At 40.0% G+C, this 21,813-nt stretch overlaps 1 gene segment (V, D, J or C); it reads left to right on the top strand.

The window, feature by feature from the left end:
- The first annotated feature begins 4,828 nt into the window (after positions 1-4,828).
- Positions 4,829-20,143, top strand: LOC140497755 (T-cell receptor gamma chain C region C10.5-like). The segment is given in 4 exon segments: positions 4,829-5,558; positions 8,269-8,589; positions 16,838-16,891; positions 19,712-20,143. Coding segments are annotated over 4 exon segments (591 nt in total).
- The last annotated feature ends 1,670 nt before the right edge of the window (positions 20,144-21,813 follow it).

Raw genomic sequence — 21,813 nt, 5'->3', positions numbered from 1 at the left:
TGTAGCTTGATTTTTTTTTCTCTAACAGTTGCATCCTTGAGTGTCTTCTTGACACAAAAAGATAAAGTTTTAAAGTTACTGTGACAAAAATTCAACTTCCTTCCAAAGTTTTTCATACCTCAAAAAAATGGAAATTTTCCCTAATTCACAATTATACTCAAATTTTCCCTAATTTACAATTAACAAGTAATCAAGTAAATTAGAAAAACATTTGTGGAGCTGGAAAGAATGTTTTTAGAGGAGGAATGAGAGAATAAAGGGGCAAAGGAAAAGAGAAGAAATAGGGAGAATTCAATGCAAGTGTTTAGGTTGGATAACTATGGTTCAGTGAAAACTTGACTCAGGTTTGGTAAATTTATGGAGAATATAAGACAAGCCCTTTGGCTCCACAGTGTGTCTTGATTCTGTGTCTGCTGTGGGTGAGCTCCTCAGATGGATTTTGTAACTGGCTGACCCACAGTGGGACTTGTCAAAGTCTTTGGTGAAGGGACAAAGCTCATTGTGACAAGTAAGTGTTTCAGTCATGTTTCCATTAGTTTCTAGTAATCACAGGTAAAAAGTAAGACTTGATCTACTGGAGATGTTTGCAAGTTAAGTGGGTCGTTTTCTGCTGGGACGGCAGTGAGTACTTGATTGAAGTTAGCGGCAGCGGCGAAATCATTTTGCTCTAGAGAGAATGGGTGCAGTGCACTAAGGCTCAGGGGAGATGCTGGGTTACTTCAAAGGACTTTTTCTGTGTCATTTTTGTTGTTATTCTATTTTATTTTTGCAAATATACCTGATAAAATTCTCTGGGGAAAAACTGCCTAAGGTGCATACCAACCTTTTCATTTTCAAGTCTATGATTCCTCCAAAGTCCCTTTGACTTCACTGTGGCTTCATACTGATCACATAAGATTCTATCATATGAAGGAAAAGTTGGGGATATGGTAGCATCCATTAAAATCTCATTAATAGTAAAAATAAGATCATATGCAACTAACTGCATCACATTTTTACCTATTTTTTATTATTTAAGGTTTTCTTTTATTTAAAAGGTCATTCACAAAATAGCATGTTCATAAGTTTAATCCCTGTCATACCTATGACTATTCAAGAGGGATCAGAAGCATTCTGCTTGGCCCCAGGGGGCACAAAAAGGAAGCCATGGGAAAAGTTGTTTGCAAAGAGGCCACCTTGGTCTGGAGGTTGGGAGGAATTTTCTCCTGAGAACTGCTCCAAACACAACGAGGTGGGAGCAAGTTCCTTTTCACTAGACATCATCAGAAAAAAAGCTGGATGGCCCGTTCTAATGGGAATTTTTAGAGGAGCCTAGAGTTAGCCTAGATTTACATAAATGTAAAAACCATTCTTAGCTCCAGACCATACAAAAACAGACAGGGTGGTAGATGGGAGCCATAGTTTGCCAACCCCAAGCCAAATAGTCATCAAGGGCCTTTTAATCTAGTGATCAGTGACTCTGTGGGGATGACTTTTGTGTAAAAGTCAAACTTCATAGTTTGCAATCAAGTATGATCCATTAACAGTTATCTTTTGGATATCTTTTAAAAATTGCTGGGAGTCAGGGAACCTGGGTTCAAATCACAAGTCTGTCTCTTATTCCCCCTTGTGTGATTTTGAGTCGGTTATCTCTGCTAACTCATCTGTAAAATGGAGGAATTTTAGAGCCAGGGGTTCTAAGCACTGTGGACTTTAAATGTATATATATGTATGTATATGTACATATACATACATATATATACATATATACACACACACACATATGTATATATATATATATATACATGTATCTAGCTTTCTATGTGTGTGTACATATATGCCCATGTATATAATTATGCAATGCATTGCAATGCATTTAGTTTCCTGGTACTCTTATGCATTTTACTTTATATATTTATATATTTAAAAAGCTTTATCCCAATACGGGACCTATAGACTTCACTGAACTGCTGCCAAAGGGATCCAGAACACAATACCACAAAAAATGTTAAGAAATCCTGGTCTAGACAATTACGAAGATCCTTTCCAGGTCTAAATTCCATGAAAATAACAAAAAAGCTTGCTTTTATATAGGTAAAAGGCAGAATTGGAACCTGAGTCTCTTCAGGCCAGGTCCCGAACTCTTTTCCATCTCTGTCACACTGACTCTCATGTTATGCATCAGGAATTCCCCAGAGGATTCAGGGACAACCTCACTTCAAATGGAGAAGTGAAAAAAAAAGTCACTCAGATGATAGCCACTCTGGAAATTATTCGACCACTTGGAAGGAAAAAATGTCTAAAGAATTTTTCGGGATGATTTTGAGAAAATGGCGCAGTAGGTCAGAAAATTCTGAGCTCTCAAGATTTTCCCTCACAAGAGTTCAAATAGCACCTTAGCGGGGAGATAAGTAAGAAGAGGAGCATGTCTCAGGTCTTCCTGGGACAATTTGAGAAGATCAGAAGCAAAATCCCAGGACGAGGTTTGGCCCCACGCAGAGCAAACACTTCCAGACTAGCTGCAAGCCCTAGGGTTGGTTGGTTTGGGAGACTGAATCCGCTCCAGCAACTGGATCTTTTACCCCCTGGATAGTGAATGAGCCCAGGAAGACTGAGGGAACCTTTGATGATAAAGAATGCCAGACCCCAGCGAAGAGCTGGGGGCCCTGAAGGAACCAGTACCTGCCCGGCGAGTGCAGAAGCTGGGGGTAGAAAGCCTCTGGCTGCTGGCACTTACTGGAGGTTGAAAGTTTGGCTTTGGTTCCAAGCTAGAGAGCAGAACTGAAGCTCTGGGGCAAGTTGAACCATTTCCCAATACCCCAGGGTTAGAGGAGATTACAAAAATTAAGCTATTACCACAAAAGAAAATATACAGGTAAAGGAGAAAGAATCCAATGATAGAAAGCTATTACGGGAATAGAGATGACTGGAGACCATGTTCAGAGGAGGATATCGAAGCAAAGAAACCCCCAAAGAGTAACCTGCCCCAAAAAGAATTTCTAGAAGATCTTAAAAAAGACTTTAAAAATCAAAATGACAGAGATGGAGAAATAAACTTAAAAAAACAAAAATAATTCAAGAAAAACCAGAAGGTTATGAAAGGAAAAGGAAATCCAGGCCCTTAAGGAAGAAAATGACACCTTGAAAATTAGAATTGGGCAAAGGGAAGACAGTGAAATTATAAGAGATCACAAAATAATTATAGAAGAGAAAGTGAAACATCCTATAAGAAAAACAACAGATTTGGAAAATAGATCAAGAAGAGAAAATAGAAAAATAATTGAACTAACTTAAAGTTATGATCTGACAGAAAGAATCTTGACACATTAATACAAGAAATAGTTAAAGAAAATTGTCGTGAAGCATTAGAACAAGGGGGAAAGTAGAAATAGAAAAAATCCACCGATCACCTCTTAAAAAAGATCCTATGAGGAAAACTCGTAGGAATATCGTACTCAGATTCTGAAATCCCCAGCTGAAGAATAAAATATTAAAAGCATCAAAATGAAAACAATTTAAATATGATGGAGCCACAATTAGAACCACACAAGACCTAGAAGCAGAGACATTAAAGGACTGCAAGTCTTGGAACACAAGAAGAGTAAAAAAAAAAACTGGAGTTCCAGCCAAGTTAAGTATTATTCTGAATGAAAAAAATACGGATATTTGATCAACTCTCAGACTTTCAAGACTTCACTAAAAAATTCTTGAACTTAACAGAAGATTTGACATATAAGAACCAAAAAAATATAAAGTATATTTATACCAATGACTGATTATGAGGGACTCACAAGGCTAAGCTGTTTACATTTTATACATGTAAAATATATGTTTAAGATTCTTATTAATAATTGGTTAGCTAATAACAAAGATTGGGGGAAACCTAACTATAATATTAATTTAAAAAGTAAAATCATTTAGGAACAATTAAAACAGTAATTATTTTATAAAAATGAGGCACAAGAGGAAGAACTGATACAGAGAAATTAGATGGGGGAAGAGGGTTAGTAGTTCTAGTAACCTACTTTCATGGGGAATGGGCTTGAGAAGGAGCAATAAATGTATGTTTAGAAAAATGTAAAAATCTTCTAAATTCAGAGGAAATAAAACGGTAGCAGCATAGGGAGGGGGAGAGGACAAGGGAGGGATCTTTAGAGGGAAGGGTGAGAGAATAGGTAAAAAGGGGGGTATGAAAAGGTGTTTAGATTTATGGAAATGGGAGGATATGGGGAGGGATGGTTGAAGAAGGGTAGGCAAGTAATAAATAGGAGGGCAAGGTAATGAGTAGAAGTGAAGTAGAGGAGGTAGGAGGGATAGGAAACAAGAGATATGCACAAACATAGAAACAAAGATGAGGTGCAGAATATTTGGGGGAAGTACATGTCTACATATGTATGTATATATATACATATACATATGGAGAGAGAGAGAGAGAGAGAGAGAGAGAGAGAGAGAGAGAGAGAGAGAGAGAGAGAGAGAGAGAGAGAGAGAGAAACATATCTAAACTTTATTGTCACTTTCTGAGGGTTTGGGGAGAAGGGAAAAAAGAACAAAAAAACTCATGGCAGAGAACAAAAGAAAACTCACAGGGAGGCAAAGACCGATGGACAATTCTCAACACTGTATTATTCATCATAAGGCTTTCGTGAAATGAAAATTGTTACATATTTTGAATCTTCTTTTACGCTCTGCCCTGCATACGACTTGCTTTCTTTCTTACTTTGTATTTAATTTCCAATATTTAAGTTTATGACATGTTTTTGTTTCTTTTCTGTTTTGTATTTGGTTTTTGCTCTTTAATCCAAAATTAAAAAATAAAGAGATGGAAGTACTCACCTGGGAAACCCAGGAACCTGCTTCTGGGAGAAGATATTTTCCTAGAAGTGTTTCTATATTTGTTAATGTTATGTCAGTAAAGTAAATATTACTTTGTAAAAGTTCAAAAACAGAATTTTTCTAAGTACTCCAGCTGTTTTGTTACTGGTGTTTTCTCACTATCAAGAAATAAAGGTCAGAAAATTCACGGTGACTGACACATGATAGTCTTCGGAGGTTCTTTGCAAAAGCGGAAATGTTCTCTAACTAATCTAATAAATTAGAAAAACTGTCACAAATCAAAAGGAGTATTTTGAGAGGAGTAACAAAAGGAATGAGGGTAAAAAGAGAAGAAAAGCAAAATTTACAGAGAATCAACTCTAATGTGTAAGTTGAAGAACGAATGTTAATTGAAAATATGGCTGTGATTTGGTAAATTTATTATGTGGAGTTGAAATGAGCATTTTTTAGAGGAGCAATGAGAGAATAGAGGGGAAAGGAGAAGAAAAGAAATAGGGAGAATTCAGCGCAAATGACTGAGTTGGATAACTAAGGTTCAATGAAAGCTTGGCTGGGGTTTGGTAAATTTACGGAGAATATACACACAGGAAAAAATACCATGGAGACACACCCTTTGGCCCCACAGTGTGCCTTGATTCTGTCTCTGGCTGTGGGTGAGCTTCCTTAGATGGTTTTTGTAGCTAGCTGTCCCACAGTGGGACCTGTTAAAGTCTTTGGTGAAGGGACAAAGCTCATTGTGACAAGTAAGTGTTTCAGTCATGTTTCCATCAATTCCTAGGCATCCCAGCCATAAAATGAGGTTTGGTCCATTTAGGAAAGCAAAACCCCACAGGTCCTGAAGGTCTATGAGTAAAGCAGGCTATTTTCCAGTAGGGATAGCCATAAGGATATGGCTGAAATTAGTGGCAATTGGGAAATCACCTTGTTCTGAAGGGGTGGGTACACATAGTAAAGGACTATGGCTCGAGTGGGGAGAGCCCCTGTTATTTTGCTGTATCTTTTCATTATTTTAGCTTATTGGGAAATGAAACTAATGAACTTGTCTGCATGATAACAAAAAACCTCAAAAAAACTGGCTAAGGTGAAAAATCAAACTTCACATTTAATTAACTGATTCCTCTAGTCCCTTTGTCTCTGGTATGGCTTTACAGTGTATGTGACTTATGAGTTTTTCCAGTCCTCATCACCAAATCAGCAACTTATGAAGACCTTCACCAAACATAGCTCAGCTGATTTGGGGATGGTGGACACACAGCTTGGTGCCTGTCTTGGAGGAATATACCAGAGCTTGTGATCCATTGGCACAAATTTTAAGAAGTCAAATTCCTCCCAAGACATGAGGAGGCATCAGTGTAGGACCTCAGTGGAAGAATTTAATGAAATATTGGTGAATGCATTGGCTATTTTTACCCTTCTGGCAGCAGCTCCATTAAGATGTCACACTGAGTCCTAATGATATAATAAGTTCTTACAAGAAGCCCTCAGGGCATCAGATCCATCAGCCTCTTCATAGTTCATCATTCCCAATGTGGGCTGTAATTAGTAGGGATCTGGAACAATCCTGTTGCTAGCTGGATAAACAAAACAATGGAGAAGGTGGGGATTGAAGGGTAAAGTAAGTGATTAAATGTATTTGTATTTGAAAGATGCTGAAATACATAGAAAATTCCCAATTATTAGTGAAGTTCAACCTAGGAAAAGGCATGAAAAATCTATAACTCACATACAACTCACATAAAACTTCAGAAAGCAAAGGCCATTTTGAAAAGACCAATCAAATCATTTCTCTGAAATGTTTTGGATAAAGCACAATACATTATTACTGGTAAATGTGTATCTCAAAATACAAGATAATGATATACAAAATAAAGTCAACCCCTCTTCTGAAAAACAACTGGTGGGAGGAAAGAACATCCTTTATCAAGAGAAGGCAGCTTTTCAAACTTAAGACATAATTTATACTTTTGGAAGGAGTATGAGATGATATGCTCTTGAATAATCTAATGATTTTCTTGTGAAAAATTAAGAAAAATGTAAACTTTGAAACTGAGCAGAATTTTTAAAATAATATTTTATTTCCTCCTCATTTACAGTAAAAACAAGTTTTAACATTTGGGGTTTATTAAGTTTTGAATTCCAAATTCTAACCCTCTCTCCCTTTCTTAACCACTACCTGAGATGGTAAGCAATCCAATATAGGTTACACATGTGCAACTATCTAAAACTTTTCCACATTAATCATATTGTGTAAGAAAACTCAAATAGAAGAAAGTGAAAAATAGTATGCTCTGGTATGTGTTCAGGTAATATCAGTTCTTTCTCCAGAGGTGGATAGCATTCTTCATCGGAGCTCCTTTGGCATTGCCTTGATTTATTCTGTTTCTGACAATAGCCAAGTCATTCACAGATCTTCGTCGTACAGTATCATTATTCATACAATGTTCTTCTGATTCTGCTTCACTTTGTATCAGTTCCTGTAAGTTTTTCCAGGTTCTTCTGAAATCATCCTACTTGTCATTTCTTATAACACAATAATATTCCATTATAATCACATACTTGTTCAGCCATTCTCCAATTGATGGGCATCCTCTCAATGTCCAATTCTTCGCCACCACAGAAGGAGCTGCTATAAATATTTTTCTGACCAGAATTTTTGAGAATTTGAAAGCTCCATATTCATGTTTGAAAGCAAAAGTTGCAGTCTAATTTACTTACTTCCATGGAACACTGATGTGAAATTCCCTTTGGCAACAACATAATGTGGTTTGTTAAAACTTTTCCAAGCATTTGATCCTGTATAAAATTGAATAAATCAGGTGATATTTGAATTAGGTCTAGGGAGAGAAAAACTGGTTTCATCATCACCTAGAAAAAACATCTGGATGAATTCTAAAGAAATACACAAGTCAGTCAGTTCACAAGAATGGCCCTTCTTAATATCATCTCCCATCCTGAAGGCCAGATTTCCTATGCAATTTCCTATTCATCAAAACTGGTGATTACCCAGAAATAATGTGGTAAAAGTTTATAACGGGTTGTCATCTGGAAGAGAGTTTTGCCCTGCTCTGCTGCTTGACCCAATATGGCAGAACTGAGTTGGAAAGGGGCAAATTTCCACCCAAGATAAGGAAGATCTCTCTAACAACTCAAGCCATCCAAAAGTAGATGGAACTGCCTTCAGAAGTAGTGGCTGCCTCAGCGGGATGACCATTTGGATATGGTATATAGGAAACAGTTTTCCAGTTTCAGGTTCAACTAGGTGACTACTATAGTCCTTTTGAACCTTGAAATTGTGTGAGTCTAAAACAAATGGTGCCTCAAGAAGCCTAAGGGGCATCTTTCTTTGGAATAGCATTGAGGTTCAGAACTTGCTTTGACCAGCATTAGTGGCACCAATATTAGCCTTTCAGTTTTTCCAATAAATATCTTTTTGTTCTTCGGTTTTCTCTGTAGATTCTGCTGTTAAAAAGAAAGTACCAAAACCCACAGTTTTTCTTCCTACTTTGGAAGAAGTGGAGAAAAAAAAATCTGGGACCTACATTTGCCTGCTGGAGGATTTTTTCCCCAATGTCGTTAAAACATATTGGAAAGATGAGAAGTCACGCCAGCTGGATGCACAGCTTGGACCTATCACTAAGGTCAATGGTTTATACTCGCAGGTCAGTTGGCTGACTGTGCAAGAAGACACCCAGCCTAAAAACCTCACTTACTACTTCCAACATGAGGAATCGGGCATAGAACCTGTGGCAGTTCGTCTTCCTTCAATTTCGGAAGGTATGTACCCTGATCTCAGGAGCAGGGAAACAAAGTTCCATATTTCTGCATGTTGACTCTTCTCTCTCTCCAAGGGCTTTCCATTAGCAGAATCAAGAATTGGCCTCACTGTCATTCAAAGTTCTGCCCAGCCTCCCAAAGTCAATCACCAATAATGCATTAAATACTTACAGTATGACAAGCATACTAAATACTGCAGTTACAAATTAGAAATTCAAAGAGTCCCTGCCTTCAAAGAGTTTATATTTTTATGGGGGAATTTAAACAGAAAGTGAGAGAGGATAGGAAGGAGTGAGGGAGGGAAGAAAGGAGGGAGAGAAGAGGGGGAGGAGATAGGGGAAAGAAAGAGAGACAAAGAGAAACAAAAACAGAGACAGTGAGAGACAGAGACAGAGAAAGTAAAACATACAGATAAGCCCCTAATTGTTATAACTGAATTAACTGGTCAATAACCATACTGAAAGGACCAGACAGGATTGGGACAGTTGCATCAAAAGACATAGGTAGACCATAGAGTCCTATACCAAAGTAAGTTCTTTTGTTTCCTTCAATAAAGAGTGACTTTTTATAATCTTCCCTCCTTTTAGTCCATGAACATATCTAATGTTTTTGCCCCCACATTACATTTCATCTTCCATCCAAACAAACCACTAAGAGAAAAGCAGAGACATCTAAGATTCACATAATGTTAGAATAAATCCTTTCATCTGGTATGTGAGCTCAGCACAAAGATCTCATATCAAATATTTGCACATCAGGCTAGTGGGGCCAAGATTCTGTCCTCCCATTGTGTTTCAGTAAATTCTGGGGGAAAGGCAAAGGCAAAATCCTCTGAGTACAGGGGACTTCATCTACATCCTTCTACATCTACATCTGCATCTAAGTCTACATCTACATCTACATCTACATCTACATCTACATCTACATCTACATCTACATCTACATCTACATCTACATCTACATCTACATCTACATCTACATCTACATCTACATCCATAGAAAGACCAAAGGGCACTGGACTCAGTACCCAGCTCTAGCACTTACTCATTATATGCTCCTCTCCAGACCTTGGTGTCCTCATCTGCAGATTGTAGAGGGATGTAACATCTTCCCTACCTTTTCAAGGAACAAAGGGCCCTTTGTGATGTCAAATTTTTCAGGACCTCAACATGAGTCATTTTATTATTAATATTAATTCATTGGTTTGAAAAAAATCAATAATTATGAAGCACTTATCATTTGCCAGGTACTGTTCTAAGAGCTGCAAAATATAGGATAAGAAAAAGCTCTGAAATCAGTGACATTCAAGAGAATTTTTATATCATTGTATTTATTAAATGTGAAACAAACTGCTCATTTAGTCTACGGAAGGTATATTGAGTACACATTTGGGTTTGCAGACCACTCAGAAGAACTCCAAGTTTGCACTAGACAAGACAATCTCCCAAGGTGCTTCCTGCTCATAATCACCGATTACACGGACACTTATACACCAAAGAGAAAGTGAAAAAAAATGTAGAAATATATCTTCGTTAGGAGATCACATGGATCTTGGCAGATCTCACAATCCCAGCCACAGGGAATCAACCATTAGAATTTGCTGACTGGAATGTCTAGTACTCCCAGCTGCTTTGCAGTTTGTTGCTCCAAACCCTCAACTCATAACATCAGAAGAAATTCAGTCCACTTCAGTCCAAAAGCAATCTATCAAACAACTATGAACCAGACACTTTACAAAGTACTGGAGATACAAAGACAACATGGAGAATAGCCCTTGTCCTCAAGGGGCTTATGTTCTGTGGAAGGGAGGCTATAAGTATATGCCTACTCACTAGGGAAGGGAGAGAACCCCAGCAGTGAGGGAGACCGAGAAATGTTTTAATACAAAAATTCAAAGGGAGAGATGGGAGTCCATTTCAGTCATGAGGGGCAGCTGATGCACAAGTAGGAAGATGGAGATGTGAGTTCATGAAACAATAAGCGGGGAGTTTGGTTGCTAGTACATATCATGCAAGCTATACTTTGGTACCTCCCTCCACTGGAAAAAAAATCTCTCTATTTAATGTATCATTTTATACACATACATATACATATAGACATACAAATATATGTCTACATCTGTGTGTATACATATATAATATGCACGTATATAATATATATAACACATATAACATATATAATATACATAGGCATATATTTGAGAGAGAGTGGCTTCATGGTAGACCTAGCCTTGGAAGCCAGGAAGACTTGAGCTCAGTGTTGCCTCTGACCTTTACTGACCATGTGACTCTGGACAAATCAATTAACTTCTAAAACTGTAAGTTTCAGAGGGGAGCCAGCTTGCTTTGGCAGGGGAAATTTCCTTCCCTGGGCATTTTTCTGCCAATAATATCACAGGTCCAATCCCTGTCCTTATACTGGTTTCTATCTCTTCTGGTCATAAAATTCCTACAATTCTCAGTAACAAACCCCAAGACCTTGTGATGATGTGGCTCATGCATCATCACCAGTCAGTTTTAATTGGTTGATTCCCTGGTGTGAGATCTGTCAAACTGGGTATTTGGGATCATAAACAAACTACAACTTTTAAATGTTGCTTCTCAGATAAATAACAAGCTCCTGGGGAGCCTGATTTCCCTTCTGTCTCTACATCTCTGGTGCCCAGTAGAGTGAACAGGCATAGAATAGATGTTTTATAAATGCTTGTTAATGGATTGGTGGCCCTTTTCCACACCAGACAGGATAGCACCACCTTATCCTATGTTAGAGACATCCAAGGAGTGCAGATGGTTTCCAGCTCCCATTGTATCACAATCTACTTTTTGAAATGAATGTGACAATAGCTTAATCATAGCAGAGAGATGGAGTCTTTTCTTTACACTCTTTCCCGCTTTTGTCAGACTTGGACAAATGTCTTAGGGGAAAAGTCTCTAGGTGTGGAGGGGAAGAGGGACTAGAAATGGTCTGCTGAGTCTGTGTCTGCTTTCGAAGGGATGAGACAATGTGGTAGAAAGTCCACTGGCTCTGAGGTCAGAGGACCTGAGCTTGAATTCTGTCTCTCTTACTACCAGTATTACTTGACACAAGAGGCTGATCTCTGGACCTCAGTTTTCTTACCTATAAAATTGAGGGATGAGGTCCCTCCCAGTTCCAAATCCATGCTCCACATCCAAAATCCTATTTTTAACAGAATTTCATATTTTCCCCCATGATACCTTCTCCTGCTATGGTTTCCCAGATACAAAGTGAAGGGAGGAAATCTAGGTGTTTCACAGCCACATGGATCACTCAAGTTGCTCAAGGCCTTTTGACATCAAATTAACCTCAATCCTTGGGCCTGGGAGGGTTGGGATTTTTTTTTTTTTTACCATCATGCTGGGTTTTGTCTTTTTGCCTGAATAATACTCTCATGTCTGCTCTTCATTCCATTGCGTTAAACTGAGCTTTATTCAATGTCTGCATTAGGTGGTTCAATTTTGTCTGATTACTGACTACTTAGCTAATAAAATGAATGCAATGGCTTTTTTCTATAGACACAGTCTATGAGCCCCAGAGGCAGGAGGAGTTTACAGTAGAGATGAGGAAAGGAGAGGGGCAATGCTGGTCATTTCCATGAATGCTGGCTCAGACTTGGGTTCTCTCCTTTGGGTTCCAGTGACTCATTCTTGTAAATGTACTTACCGCTTTGGTTTTCATAGGTGTCCATTTTTTACATAGATGTGACTTTCAGAAACAACAAGGAAACCAACCCTGAGTGTCCCTTATAAAAGGAAGTTGTTTTTAATGAAAACATCCAAAGAATCCCCAGACATTGCTTTTAAATGCATCTCATTTGTTACTTCAATGAACGGGCTGATAAAAAGGTCACAAGGAACTTCCTAATACACAAAGAAGTTTAGTAGAAAATCATATTTGCTTGAAGTTGGTCAATGGAAACCTCTCTTCCAGACCATTCTTGGTAAACAAATGGCTTCCTTATCAAGTTTAATTTTTTTAATCTGATCTGTACCAGGACAATTTCTTCCATTTGTCCTTTGTCGTTCATTCTTGTCACTCTGCTGTTGACTACTTTCCAAGTGAAGAGACACAAAATTCCATAAGCATGCCCAGCACGCAGGACAGGATGATGGGGAGGATGCTTGATTTACTAGCAGAAGACCCAGGTTCAAATCCTGGCTCTGTCACTTGTGACCTGGGACAATTTGCTTCACTTGTCTGGACCTTGGTTTCTTTGTCCATAACATAAATAGGTTGGGTTACTGCGGCTCTAATTTATTTTTATTCATGGACCCCTTTGGCAGCCTGGAGAAGGCTATGGACCATTTCTCAAAATTATGTTGTTAAGTGCCTGAAATGGAACACATAGGATTACAAAGTAAAGCAACTGTACTGAAATATACGTCTTTGACAAAATAAGTTCACAGATCCCAGGTTAAGACCACTGTTCTAGATGAATGTTAAGGCCTCCCTTTAGTACAAGTGGCCATGTCAGCTTGGTGGAGTGTACTGGCCAAATATTGAAGTGAAGGGTGCATGCTTCAGCATTTTCCCAATGAAATGTCTGCCTCAGTTGACCTCTAGGCGCCCAATGGCATGTAACAATGCAAGGAATATTTATTGATTTGAATGGTTAAAGTAGGTTGGTAGGTTAAATTCTAAGAAAACCACAGTCATTTAATGATCATGTAAGAGTGAAAGAGGGTACCCATCAGTTTACTCCCTGCAAGACTTCCAAGAGTGATTTGATCAGGGACTATGGGCACGAAGACTGAACAATCCCTGCCCTAAAGAAGCTTGCATCCCCCAGCAGCAACGCACACAGATAAGTCAATGCCAGGGGCATAAACCATCATGCAAAGTCATTTCAAAGAGAAGTTTCATTGTGTCAGTATCATGGAGCCCACACTAACTGAACAAGGGCTAGTGATTTTCCACTCAAGAAATCAATTGTCTTAATGGTTGAGTCCAATCCTTGAAGGAAGGATCCCATGCATGGTGTCCTAGCATCTGGCAGGAATCCTGTTTACTCAGGAGACAAGCACTCTGTTGTTCTGACTGGGCTGAGTGATCTCCAAGCTCTCTTCCAACTCTACACACAGCACAGTTTCTAGCACATGGCAGGCACTTAATAAATTTAGTGATTGACTAACTTTACCATTCCCTGAATGAATGAATATTTTAGATTCAAACAGTCAGACCATCCATGCATGTAGCTAACACAAAGTCCTTGAAGGAGATATCAGTTTGTCTGTTTAATTGTCTGATTAAATATTACCTGCTTGGCCTATCAGTCCCACCACGTGTCCAAAACTCAGTGGAACTCAGTACAATGAATGAATGAATGAATGAATGAATGAATGAATGAATGAATGAGAATAGAAAAAAGCATCACCTGAAAAGACTCTTGCCAGAATCATATGGTTTTCTCTAGATGGATGTTTTTCTGTGGACATAAACATATGTGTGTAGCTAACTAAATGGAAATTTTTCTATTTTTTTTCCTTTTTCTAGTTGTCAAAGAAAATCATTCTTCAAATCACCGTAACAAAACTGAAGGTATAAAAGGTAAGTTTCCCATTAACTTGTTTTCTGGGCTGTAGGGAGTCTTTATTATGGTCCACCCAACTTTGTATTTCTGGAGATTGGGGGAGGGATAGAAGCTTCCTGGGATCCAGAATAAGACCCCCAATGTTGCAGGGATATGTGGAAGACTGGCTTGTCTATGTAAGGACACTTCCTCTGTATCATAATCTGACAGTACAAAGTCTAGGATCTAGGGCTTCTGGGGCCATGAAGATTGAAAGTGTTTGACTAATGGGAGCTTGGGAAGCAGCTGGCCTGAGAGGTCCAGGACGGAAGTCATCCTAGACCTTTTCCTGAGAATCACCTGAGGTCTTGTTCAACCAGAGGCAGCAAAGTTGGATTAATGATCTTGCGTCCCAGCTGTAGCACTGACTAGTGGTGTGTGAATATGGTTGAGTCACTGAAGCCCTCTTGGTCTCCACTTCTTAGTGGAGAAAACATCGTGCTTGTAGTCAGGAAAATGGAGTCATATCCTGGGCAAGACTAACAACTTGATTCTTGTCAGGTCGCTTAGCTTTTCTTAGCCTCAGCTTCCCCACCTGTACAATCAGGACAATGATACCTGGTCTCACAGGGATTTGTAGGAAAGCATTTTATAAACATTATTTCCTCTCTGTAGGACATTGGTTAGGTCCCTAGGTTGCCTAGGCCTCCATTTCCTCATTGTAAAATGAGGAATAAGGTGAAGGGGATGATATCTAAGACTCCCTCCAGATCTGAATCCGATGAAAACAGTGCGGCTCTATTTGCCTTCAAGCACTCATTTATGGGGCGGTATCTCTGTCACGTTAAACAAGTGACATGGAATCTTGTGCCATTCGAGGGGAAGGGATTCAGAATCATCTTGATACAAATCCTCATTTTATGGTTGAAGACACAGGCCCAGAGATGAGAAGGGACTTAATCATGCAACAATGTCACAGAATGAAAGCTTCCATAGAAACTCGGGATCAGGGTCAACAAAAATTTGTTTTTAAATGCACATCATTTGTTACTTCAATGAACTGGCTGATAAAAAGGTCACAAGGAACTTCCTAATACACAAAGAAGTTTAGTAGAAAATCATATTTGCTTGAAGTTGGTCAATGGAAACCTCTCTTCCAGACCATTCTTGGTAAACAAATGGCTTCCTTATCAAGTTTAATTTTTTTAATCTGATCTGTACCAGGACAATTTCTTCCATTTGTCCTTTGTCGTTCATTCTTGTCACTCTGCTGTTGACTACTTTCCAAGTGAAGAGACACAAAATTCCATAAGCATGCCCAGCACGCAGGACAGGATGATGGGGAGGATGCTTGATTTACTAGCAGAAGACCCAGGTTCAAATCCTGGCTCTGTCACTTGTGACCTGGGACAATTTGCTTCACTTGTCTGGACCTTGGTTTCTTTGTCCATAACATAAATAGGTTGGGTTACTGCGGCTCTAATTTATTTTTATTCATGGACCCCTTTGGCAGCCTGGAGAAGGCTACGGACCATTTCTCAAAATTATGTTGTTAAGTGCCTGAAATGGAACACATAGGATTACAAAGTAAAGCAACTGTACTGAAATATACGTCTTTGACAAAATAAGTTCACAGATCCCAGGTTAAGACCACTGTTCTAGATGAATGTTAAGGCGTCCCTTTAGTGCAAGTGGCCATGTCAGCTTGGTGGAGTGTACTGGCCAAATATTGAAGTGAAGGGTGCATGCTTCAGCATTTTCCCAATGAAATGTCTGCCTCAGTTGACCTCTAGGCGCCCAATGGCATGTAACAATGCAAGGAATATTTATTGATTTGAATGGTTAAAGTAGGTTGGTAGGTTAAATTCTAAGAAAACCACAGTCATTTAATGATCATGTAAGAGTGAAAGAGGGTACCCATCAGTTTACTCCCTGCAAGACTTCCAAGAGTGATTTGATCAGGGACTATGGGCACGAAGACTGAACAATCCCTGCCCTAAAGAAGCTTGCATCCCCCAGCAGCAACGTACACAGATAAGTCAATGCCAGGGGCATAAACCATCATGCAAAGTCATTTCAAAGAGAAGTTTCATTGTGTCAGTATCATGGAGCCCACACTAACTGAACAAGGGCTAGTGATTTTCCACTCAAGAAATCAATTGTCTTAATGGTTGAGTCCAATCCTTGAAGGAAGGATCCCATGCATGGTGTCCTAGCATCTGGCAGGAATCCTGTTTACTCAGGAGACAAGCACTCTGTTGTTCTGACTGGGCTGAGTGATCTCCAAGCTCTCTTCCAACTCTACACACAGCACAGTTTCTAGCACATGGCAGGCACTTAATAAATTTAGTGATTGACTAACTTTACCATTCCCTGAATGAATGAATATTTTAGATTCAAACAGTCAGACCATCCATGCATGTAGCTAACAGAAAGTCCTTGAAGGAGATATCAATTTGTCTGTTTAATTGTCTGATTAAATATTACCTGCTTGGCCCATCAGTCCCATCATATGTCCAAAATTCAGTGGAACTCAGTACAATGAATGAATGAATGAATGAATGAATGAATGAATGAATGAGAATAGAAAAAAGCATCACCTGAAAAGACTCTTGCCAGAATCATATGGTTTTCTCCAGATGGATGTTTTTCTGTGGACATAAACATATGTGTGTAGCTAACTAAATGGAAATTTTTTTCTGGTTTTCATCCTTTTCCTAGTTTTAAAAGAAAATCACTCTTCAAATCAGTGTAACAAAACTGAAGTTGGGAAAGGTAAGATCCCCATTAACTTGTTTTCTGGGCTGTAGGGAGTCTTTATCATGGTCAACTCAACTTTGTACTTCTGGACATTGGGGGAGGGATGGAAGCTTCCTGGGATCCAGAACAAGACCCCCAATGTTGCAGGGAAATGTGGAAGGCTGGCTTGTCTATGTAAGGACACGTCCTCTGTATCATAATCTGACTGTACAAAATCTGGAATCTAGGGCTTCTGGGGCAGAAAGATTGGAAGTGTTTGACTGATGCGAGCTTGGGAAGCAGCTGGCCTGGGAGTTCCAGGATGGAAGGCATCCTAGACCTTTCCCCAAGAATCACCCCAGGTCTTGGTCAACCCAAAGCAACGAAGTTGAGTTAATGACCTCGTTTCCCAGCTGTAGCACTGACTAGTGGTGTGTGAATATGGTTGAGTCACGGAAGCCCTCTGGGTCTCCACTTCTTCGTGGAGAAAATGTCGTGCTTGTAGTCAGGAAAATGCAGTCATATCCTGGACGAAACTAACAGCTTGATGCTTGTCAGGTTGCTTAACTTTTCTGAGCCTCAATTTCCCCATCTGTACAATCAGGACAATGATACCTAGTCTCACAGGGATTTTTAGGAAAGCATTTTATAAACCTCATTTGCTCTCTGTAGAACAGTGGTTAGGTCCCTTCCTTTGCCTAGGTCTCCTTTTCCTCCTTGTAAAATGGAGAAGAAGGTGAAGGGGATGATATCTAAGATTCCCTCTGAATCCAATGAAAACAATCTGGCTCTATTTGCCTTCATGCACTCATTTGTGGGACAGTATCTCTGTCACATCAGCCAAGTTACATGGAATCATGTGCCATTCGAGCGGGAAGGGATTCAGAGTCATCCAGGTACAAATCCTCATTTTATGGCTGAAGACACAGACCCAGAGATGAGAAGTGACTTAGCCATGCAACAATGTCACAGAATGAAAGCTTCCACAGAAACTCGGGCTCAGGATCAACAAAAACTTTTGGTCGAGGGGCACAATTCAAGTGTCCAATCTAGGCCTGGCTGACAATGGTAACAGTAAAAATGCCTCCCATTTGTATTTTCCAATGGGTTTTCTGAGTTTTAGTCGGGATTGGTTCTCACAGCAATCCAATCTGGGCAACAAGTCAGCCTCAGATGAGAGATGAGGAAGGAATCAGCCAAAGCCCTAGCAGGATCAGCAGCTGGGGATGGTCCCCAACTACTGACCCCATGGAAACGGCTCTGAAATGAAAGTTTTGCACATGCAACACTGTCTTCTCTCCAGACCTGTGGGTTCAAACTCAAATAGGGAGGCACTAATCCAAGGCTAAAAATCCCTCGGGGCTACATTTTGACTTAGTTTTTAAATGCAACATCATGTATGTCTTCCTGAATTTTTATTTATTTTGCTAAATATTTCCCACTCACATTTTAACCTGATCTTTTTAGGAGATTTGAGGAGTATTGTGGGCTACTGGCCACAGATATGGCCCCTCCATGCCAGACCATAGTGCTGTGTTTTCAAGGATCCATAGGATTTTAGGAGCAGTCCCTTGCAATTACATGATCCTTTCCCAATGCAGTGGACAAATCTGTCTTAAGAAGACACATGCAACTTCTGATTGTCTCTGAGGAAAATAACTCACATTTCCATGGACTTGTTATATCTCAGTTAGACATCGTTCTTTCCTTGCAATAATCCAATGAGGTGAGAAGCAAAGGTATCGTCATCCCCATTTTACAGATGCAGAAGCTAAGGTTCTGAAGAGTTAGAGCTGACTGTGGTCATAAAGTTAGCAAGTGCAAAGCTGCAGTCTGAGATCTTTAGAGCCTAGATCAGGGCTCTTTCCTCCTCACCTGTTCCTCAGTTTCTAATTTAGGGGCTCAGATTGGTGAAAGCTGAGATTGTCTGTAGTATTTTTCCCTTGGGAGGTAGTGGATTCACCTTTACTGGGGTCTTCAGGCAAAGGCTGGATTACCATTTGATGGAAATGATGTAGATTAAGGGCGCTTCACCATTTTGCACTGCAGGCAGGCTGGTAAAGGTTTTGGGTCCCTTCTCAGAAGCATGTTTTTAAATGCATAAATTAATAAATAATAACTAATCATGTGCCAGGCATTGTGCTAACCATTTTATAATGATCTCAGTTGACCCTCACAACCACCCTAGGATGTAGGTGCTGCTGCTATCCCCATTTTACAGATAAGAAAACTGAGACAGAGATTGTGACTTACTTGCCCACGATCACACAGCTAATAAGTGTGTGAGACTGAGTTACAAAGGAAACGAATGTGTTGAAATGCAGTTATCAAGTAAAAAAAAAAACAAACTAAGTTCATGGCTTAATAACTGCAAGACTTTAGGGACTCCTGTTCAAGGAAGGGTTTCCCTAGGTGGCCTCTGAGGCCCCTCCCAGCTCTGACATAGGAATTCTCTAGAAGATCTGGAAGGATGACTCCATCCACTAGTATTGCTTTTATTATTAACGATAAAAAGCATAATAGCCCCTACTTATGCAGTACTTCAAGGTTTATGAAACAAGACATAAATGCTAGTTTTTTGTTAACATTATTATTATACTTCTGTATGTTTCTGAATTAGACCCAGTGAGGAAAAGAGAATCCAAGAAAGAGCAGCATAAAGGAGTGTTCTGAGCAATTATACAAGCGCACCGGTGGCCTAGCGTATCCTGCTTTCTCCAGTCTCCTTTCAGGGCTCACTTTCGTTGTTGGTGCTGTCCCTGCCAGAGCCCAGGGTCAGGGGCTTCTGCTCCCAATGCTTGTGCTCCTATATCTCCTAAAGGGCCACGCAGCACTAACCACGCTCTCTCATTTTAGAGCTCCAGGAGCTGCATTTTGCCAACACATCGGCCATTTATACCTATATGATCCTGCTTGTGAAGAGTACCATCTACTTCACCATTACCCTCTTCTTCCTCTACCAGAAGAGAACGGCTTGGAACCAAGGCACAAAGTAGTCACGCTGAGGTGCCCCTCAGCTCTCACGGAGGGGAGAGTTTATCTGCGTGTTTTGTGTTATCTTCTGCAGGTTGCCAGTGGCCACATTATAGATTCTCATCATTTTCTTTTTGCTTAGCAATGCATCTTTCTTGTAACTTGGAAAATGCAAAATGGTATCTTTTAATCTGTTGGACAAACAGGAAACTTTAGGTTGTAAAAATTTTGTTCTTTTGTGTGCTTTGCTCTAGATATCTAGGCACCTCCTTACTGATAGACCTCTCCCCAATAAAAAAAAAGGCACTAAATTTCCCTCTTTTCTGTGTCATCTTTGTTGGTCCGACCTAGTCCGATGCTACCCAGTGATGGGATGATGATGTCTCACCTCTGTGGAGCACGTTCAGGGGTGCAAAGTACTTGAAACATAGTACTGCCTTGGAGCCTCACAACAGCCCAGTAAGGGAGGCATTATGGGTCTAACTCACCCCAATTTACAGAAGAGAAAACAAAGGCTCCCAAAGCATCAATAACTTAGTCAGTCACACAGCTAGAAAGTGATGGGGGCAGAGTCTAATCTTGTGTCTTCCTATCTCCAAGTCTCATTCTTTCCTGCGTTATTCTTCATATGAAATTGGAGCTGGAATAGGCTGATGTGGTTTCTTCTGCTTGTACATCTGGATACAGATGGCACCCATTTATTTGGTTCCTCTGGGTACAGCCAGGGGAATGAAGGAGGGGCTTTCTCTGTGAGTTTCTCAAGGGCACCAGCTAGAAAGCCAGTAGGGAATGAGTTAGTTAGACAGTCATTAAACATCTGTTAAGTGCCCAATATGTGCCAGCACCTGTGCTATGTGCTGGGAATACAAAGAAAGGGGGGAAAAACAAACCAGCTCCTCTCCACAAGGAGCTCACATTCCAAAGGGGAGACAACTATGTACAAACAAGAAACAAACAGGATAAATCAAAGTTGAGAGGGACCAGGAGGCTTCTTGTGGAAGGTGGGATTTTAGCTGGAACTTGAAGGAAGCCAAAAAGTCGCAACGGGAGGACAGTATTACAGCATTCTAGGAGCATGGTGAGGGAAAATGCCCAGTCTGGAGATGGAAGATCTTATATGAGGAACAGCCAGGGGGTCAGTGTCCTGGGCTGTAGAATACACGGGGGCGGAGGGAGACTCCAAGTCTAGGAGACGGCAACATCATACCCAGACTAAAGCCTGAAGGAGCTAACGAGAGTAACCATGGTGAATGTGTATAATCTCATGTTGCCCTTACAACCCTGGGAAACGGTGCTATTATTATCATCTCTACTTTACAAATAGGGAACTGAGGCAGAAAGGGGGTGACTTGCCCAGAGTCACGCTAAGTTTCTCATGTGGAATATGAACTGTGGTCTTCCTTCCTCCAGTTCTAGCACCCTCTCTACTATCCTTCCTAGCTGCTGAGCCTCACTGGTGACTTACTTCATTCATGATGCCTATGACAAAGCCCATGCTTTAGGATACAGATTCCTTCCCTCATCAATAGAAGCTGTGAGTTGAATTTTCTTAAAAGCATGATGGGAAATTACAACAAGAATTGCCTTTCTTCCAAAATGGCAGCTTCTTTGAAATGGCATCAGATGAACTGTGCTGCCTACTGTCTGCGATCCTGGAACTCTAATTTCTCTGTTTTCTCATCTCTAGAATGAGCAGGGAACTGGATAGCCTCTCAGGCCCCTTTCAGTTCTAAAGCAGGCCTGCATGGTTCTAACCATCTTGGTCTCAGTTTCTTCATCTACAAAGTGAGAGGGTTAGACAAGGCAACTTCTAAGGGTTCTTCTGGCTGCAAATTGGTCATATCATGATCCTATAAGTGATTTTAACTCTCTGGATTTCTCATTGGATTAGCACATCTCCAATAGCTCTTCTGGCTCTGACGGATGAGTCTGCCATATTTGTCTTATTTAGTGACATGAAGGTTTAAGATCTATTCATTGTTATG

Source organism: Notamacropus eugenii, chromosome 3 (assembly GCF_028372415.1).
Source record: "Notamacropus eugenii isolate mMacEug1 chromosome 3, mMacEug1.pri_v2, whole genome shotgun sequence".
Classification (NCBI taxonomy): Eukaryota; Metazoa; Chordata; class Mammalia; order Diprotodontia; family Macropodidae; genus Notamacropus; species Notamacropus eugenii.
Note: the sequence above shows the minus strand (reverse complement) of the source record. Positions and strands in the feature narration are given on the sequence as shown.